This window comes from Heptranchias perlo, chromosome 41, assembly GCF_035084215.1.
Source record: "Heptranchias perlo isolate sHepPer1 chromosome 41, sHepPer1.hap1, whole genome shotgun sequence".
In the NCBI taxonomy this organism is placed as follows: domain Eukaryota; kingdom Metazoa; phylum Chordata; class Chondrichthyes; order Hexanchiformes; family Hexanchidae; genus Heptranchias; species Heptranchias perlo.
In genome coordinates this window covers 9,748,006-9,754,274 of record NC_090365.1, presented here as the reverse complement: position 1 = coordinate 9,754,274, position 6,269 = coordinate 9,748,006, and the positions used below count along the sequence as shown (strand labels likewise).

Here is a 6,269-nt window from a genome sequence, read left to right as displayed (position 1 = left end):
TCATTTTGAATGGCGGAGCAGGCCCGAAGGGCCGAATGGCCTACTTTTGCTCCTATTTTCTATGTTTTTATGTCACGGGTCGAATATCTGCTTGAGTGAAGTAATAAAGTTGTGGTGAAAGCTCGAGAATCAGGGGAGGAGGGGAGAAAGTTAGAAAAACGTGGGGCAAAACTGGCTGATACCTGAACCAGCACCAAGTCGATGAATGCACAAAAATCAGCGAGTCGCAATGTGAGGACATAGTTTCACTCACTTTGCCATCGAGCTCTATACCTCACAATACAGCAGTCTCCACCCACAGAGGGAGGGGACTAACCTCCCCATATATCATAAGGCTGCACAGCTCACTGCAAGACAGTCACAGCTTCCCTAGCACTTGTCAAAACGCAGGCTCTATCCTGTGATCAGCCTGAGGTGTGAAGCTTTGGACGGCGTAGCTGGGAACTGAACCCGGACTGCAATGGATTTCAGTGCAGCTGGAGTGACTTTCGCAGTCCTTGTTCTGACTGTTGTACTTCTTGTGCGCTCTTGGAGAAGGAAGGGGAGACTCAGCAGGCTCCCCCCAGGTCCTCCTGCCCTCCCATTTCTGGGCAATGCACTGCAGATAGACAAGCGAGCACCTGATCAATCTCTCATTAAGGTAAGGAGACTTTCTGTCCCTCCTCTGTCTTCTTGTGTAATTCATTCTGTGTTGGGTATTTCGCACGATCTGTGAGGAGGTCTGTTTGAATGTTCGCACTGCAATACCAGCCCTAGAGCGGAGGCAGAAGACAAAATAACATGAACACTCTGCAATTGCACAAAAGCTCCTTACCTGCTGAGGTCTGTAACGGTCCTTAATGCTGCTGGATCAGCATTGTCCAATACATGGACCACTAGCCGCATGTGACTAATTGGGAATTCAGATGCGACTAATTGCATTTCTGATGAGTAAATTTAAAAAATGAGTAATAGATCCTGTCGTTGGGCAGTGTGATCTCAATACCCATAATCGCACGGCACGCGAAGTTTAACCCTTTAGTGCGTTTGTTGGGGTGTGCCAGTGTTTGTTGACTGTTGTGAGTGCTTTACCTCCTTGGTTACTGAATGGTGGTAAATGTTTAAGTAGATACCCACCTGTGAAGTACATTTACCTGTGTTGTGTGTGAGGCCTTTTCTACTAAAATTAGTGCATGTGACTAAAACTGTGTGGCCATAGCATGTATCTAGTCAGTGATTCTACTGGAGAAACACAGCTCATACTCCCAGTGTAACGTGGGCAGTCTCTAAAAGGAAAAAAATATTTATTTTGTAGATAAAAACGTAAGTGGGTCGATCTTGATTTTGTGCCCCAGTAAAACGGGCGAAAGTGAGCCAGCACCCTGGATTTACTTTCTCTCCAGATTGAAGTCAGTGGAAGTAAAAATCGGACAAAGTCAAGATCTAGCCCAAGAGTTCTGAACAGGCCGTTTCACGGGCAGTCTGGGGAACAGAACCTCCAAACACCCAGACAAGCACAAAGCACACCCTGCCTCCCCTGTTCAACATAAGGTGAAAGCTCGCAGCCAGAAAATGCACATTGCGAGAGAGACCTGTCAACAGTTGTCAGAAATATTTGGAATTTACTGTGTTTTCTGCGAGATGTGAATCTCTTCTTGTGGCGAACTCCCACCTTCCCTTATTAAAGGGTGTCAGCAAAGCAGAAATGCAGGCTGAGCTTTTTAAATTCAACTTCACAGGAGTTTATTGTCTTGGGGTAACAGGAAATGCTTGATGAGCACACAAATCAACACACTCGATGTTTACAAGGGATGGGAAATTCCACTAATAAACCTCAAGTAATGTCAAGTACATTCTTGCAATTAAACTACCACCCATCAGCCTTACATCGTCTATCTGTATTGAGCAACCCTGGGCAGTGTAAGCACCATCAGCCTCCCACAGCAGCGCACAGTGAGATGGGTCACCCTTATGTGGGAGGATTTGAGTACAGGAGTAAAGATGTCTTACAGCAATTATATAGGGCCTTGGTGAGACCGCACCTGGAGTATTGTGTACAGTTTTGGTCTCCTTACCTAAGAAAGGATATACTTGCCATAGAGGGAGTGCAACGAAGGTTCACCAGACTGATTCCTGGGATGGTGGGATTGTCGTATGAGGAGAGATTGAGTAGACTAGGCCTGTATTCTCTAGAGTTTAGAAGAATGAGAGGTGATCTCATTGAAACATACAAAATTCTTACAGGGCTCGACAGGGTAGATGCAAGGAAGATGTTTCCCCTGGCTGGGGGAGTCTAAAACCAGGGGTCACAGTCTCAGAATTAAGGGTTTTTTTTTTATTCGTTCACGGGATGTGGGCGTCGCTGGCAAGGCCGGCATTTATTGCCCATCCCTAATTGCCCTCGAGAAGGTGGTGGTGAGCCGCCTTCTTGAACCGCTGCAGTCCGTGTGGTGAAGGTTCTCCCACAGTGCTGTTAGGAAGGGAGTTCCAGGATTTTGACCCAGCGACAATGAAGGAACGGCGATATATTTCCAAGTCGGGATGGTGTGTGACTTGGAGGGGAACGTGCAGGTGGTGTTGTTCCCATGCGCCTGCTGCCCTTGTCCTTCTAGGTGGTAGAGGTCGCGGGTTTGGGAGGTGCTGTCGAAGACGCCTTGGCGAGTTGCTGCAGTGCATCCTGTGGATGGTGCACACTGCAGCCACAGTGTGCCGGTGGTGAAGGGAGTGAATGTTTAGGGTGGTGGATGGGGTGCCAATCAAGCGGGCTGCTTTATCTTGGATGGTGTCGAGCTTCTTGAGTGTTGTTGGAGCTGCACTCATCCAGGCAAGTGGAGAGTATTCCATCACACTCCTGACTTGTGCCTTGTAGATGGTGGAAAGGCTTTGGGGAGTCAGGAGGTGAGTCACTCGCCGCAGAATACCCAGCCTCTGACCTGCTCTCGTAGCCACAGTATTTATATGGCTGGTCCAGTTAAGTTTCTGGTCAATGGTGACCCCCAGGATGTTGATGGTGGGGGATTCTGCGATGGTAATGCCGTTGAATGTCAAGGGGAGGTGGTTAGACTCTCTCTTGTTGGAGATGGTCATTGCCTGGCACTTATCTGGCGCGAATGTTACTTGCCACTTATCAGCCCAAGCCTGGATGTTGTCCAGGTCTTGCTGCATGCAGGCTCGGACTGCTTCATTATCTGAGGGGTTGCGAATGGAACTGAACACTGTGCAGTCATCAGCGAACATCCCCATTTCTGACCTTATGATGGAGGGAAGGTCATTGATGAAGCAGCTGAAGATGGTTGGGCCTAGGACACTGCCCTGAGGAACTCCTGCAGCAATGCCCTGGGGCTGAGATGATTGGCCTCCAACAACCACTACCATCTTCCTTTGTGCTAGGTATGACTCCAGCCACTGGAGAGTTTTCCCCCTGATTCCCATTGACTTCAATTTTACTAGGGCTCCTTGGTGCCACACTCGGTCAAATGCTGCCTTGATGTCAAGGGCAGTCACTCTCACCTCACCTCTGGAATTCAGCTCTTTTGTCCATGTTTGGACCAAGGCTGTAATGAGGTCTGGAGCCGAGTGGTCCTGGCGGAACCCAAACTGAGCATCGGTGAGCAGGTTATTGGTGAGTAAGTGCCGCTTGATAGCACTGTCGACGACACCTTCCATCACTTTGCTGATTTGTCCTGCTTTTTGTGGACAGGACATACCTGGGCAATTTTCCACATTGTCGGGTGGATGCCAGTGTTGTAGCTGTACTGGAACAGCTTGGCTAGAGGCGCAGCTAGTTCTGGAGCACAAGTCTTCAGCACTACAGCTGGGATGTTGTCGGGGCCCATAGCCTTTGCTGTATCCAGTGCACTCAGCCGTTTCTTGATATCACGTGGAGTGAATCGAATTGGCCGAAGACTGGCTTCCGTGATGGTGGGGATATCGGGAGGAGGCTGAGATGGATTATCCACTCGGCCCTTCTGACTGAGATGAGGAGAAATTTCTTCACTCAGAGGGTTGTGAATCTTTGGAATTCTCTACCCCAGAGGGCTGTGGAGGCTCAGTCATTGAGTACATTCAAAACAGAGATCAATAGATTTCTAGATATTAAAGGCATCAAGGGACATGGGGATAGAGCAGGAAAATGGCGTTGAGGTGGACGATCAGCCATGATCTTGATGAATGGCGGAGCAGGCTTGAGGGGCCGAATGGCCTACTCCTGCTCCTATTTCTTATGTTCTTAACTGACCGTCTCCATGACAATTTCAACTAGAAAGAAAACCAGGGGCTTCTGATAGGACCCGACTGTCGTACGCTCTGTCTCAGTACCTCACATGTCCTCCTGCCTCGGGGCTACTGCTTCCCGCCTCCCTCTCCTATCTCTCTGCTGCTCTTCTCAACACTCCCTGTATGGTTTTTAAAACTACCCTCAGGATTTACATGACGTAGAAGCTGATTTTCCACCGGCTGTTAGAATTAATAGACGGTTCTCCCGCAGGCAGGTGAAACCTTACCCAAGCAGCCCATCTTTCACGCTTGAGCCAGAACGGCGAATGTTATTGGGCTATTTGACCAAGGGAGCCATCGCAGCTGAGCTCAACCTCATCTTCCTCTATTCTCCACACATGTGCGCTACCCAGAATCTTTGGATACTGTTCATGAGATGGCATTTTAACTCATTTTGGTCCTTCTTGGCACAGGGACACTGATGCCAATTGTAATGCCTCTCACACCACCACACTGCCCCAGTTGAGATCAAATAACTTGGCAGAAGATCAAACCTGGGACTTCCCTGATTAACATCGCTCAGTAACCAGGTGACACATTTATTTACTGGCCTATGGAACACACATGTTCAATATTTGCAAAGCAGAGGTAATAAGATGACTCTGTACAACCAATAATGTTATATTTTGAAAAGCGCTTGACTTAAAGAGCCTCCAATGGAGTTGTATATTCAGGGGGTTCTGTCTTCAGGAGACCAAAGCCCCAGTCATGGACTGAACCTTCATTTCAGCTCAAAATGTATTTTGTAATATATTTGACCCTACTGGCCAATACTTTGCTGCTGGGCTAACCAACTTTCTGTCACTTGATTCTGGTAGAAAAACCATCAGATTATCAGAAGTGGGATATTTAAATATTCCTAACGTACAGTGATAAATCCCCACAGTGAAAGTGTTGAGATTTATCACCAACGGAGAGATGCCTGTGGGAGAACCTTCACCACACGGACTGCAGTGGTTCAAGGCGGCGGCTCACCACCACCTTCTCAAGGGCAATTAGGGATGGGCAATAAATGCTGGCCTCGCCAGCGACGCCCACATCCCATGAATGAATTTTTTTAAAAAACATGGGGCTTTCGAGACTACTGCTTTAGATTTAAAAAGGTGCAGAATGGGAAGGTAAAGTAAGATAAGGGAGAAACAGAAAGTAAAGGTGATGGAGAGAGGGGAAGAGAGGGAGAGAGTGAGAGGGAAAGAGAGAGAGAGGAAGAGGGAGAGTGAGGGGGAGACAAAGGAAGAAGTAGAGAGTGAGGGGGAAGAAAGAGAGAGAGTGAGGGGGAGACAGAGGCAGAGAAAGAGAGATTGAGAGAGGAAAAGAGATGAGGAAAAGAGAGTGAGTGAGGGGGAGACAGGGGAAGACGGAGGAAGAGAGTAAAAGGGGAGAGAGTGAGGGGGAAGAGAGAGAGGGAGAGAGCGAGGTGAAGAGGAAGAAAGAGGCAAAGCAGGAGAAAAAGAGGAAGGTAGGGAGAGAGGAGACAAAACAAGAGAGAATGAAAAGAAAGGGGTGGGGCAAAGGAAGAGAGGGAGTGAAAAAGAGGACAGACAGAAGGTGGATAAGAGAGGGAAAGAAAGACAAAACAGAAGAGAGGTAGAGATAAAGAAAGAACTTGCATTATATCATGCCTCTTACTACACTTCAAAAATACTCCATTGGCTGTAAAGCACCTTGGGACATCCTGAGGTTGTGAAAAGTGCTATATAAATGCACACCTTTCTTTCTTTTACAATATCAGGAGGTCCCAAAGCACCTTACAGCCAATGAATTATTTTTGAAGTGTCACAGTTGTAACGTAGGCAAATGCAGCAATCAATTTGAGCACAGTAAGGTCTCACAAACAACAATGAGATGAATGAGCTGTTAGATATGTTAGATATTTATTGGGCAGGGCACCGAGAGAAATCCCTGCTCCTCTTTAAACCGTGCCATGGGATCTTTTACATTCGTCTCAACAAGCAGAAGTCTCCTTCTGAAAGACATTTGAAAGACAGCACACCTCTGACAACGCAGCACTCCCT

General features: G+C 47.7%; 1 protein-coding gene across 3 annotated transcripts in view; it reads left to right on the top strand.

The window, feature by feature from the left end:
* Positions 1-369: 369 nt before the first annotated feature.
* LOC137306045 (cytochrome P450 2F3-like) overlaps positions 370-6,269 on the top strand; it is a 65,598-nt gene continuing 59,698 nt past the window's right edge. For all 3 annotated transcript variants that reach the window (XM_067975075.1, XM_067975076.1, XM_067975074.1), the window contains exon 1: positions 370-640. In XM_067975075.1, coding sequence (XP_067831176.1) covers positions 461-640 — 180 coding nt within the window. In that variant the 5' untranslated portion in view covers positions 370-460. The remainder of the gene's footprint in view (positions 641-6,269) is intronic.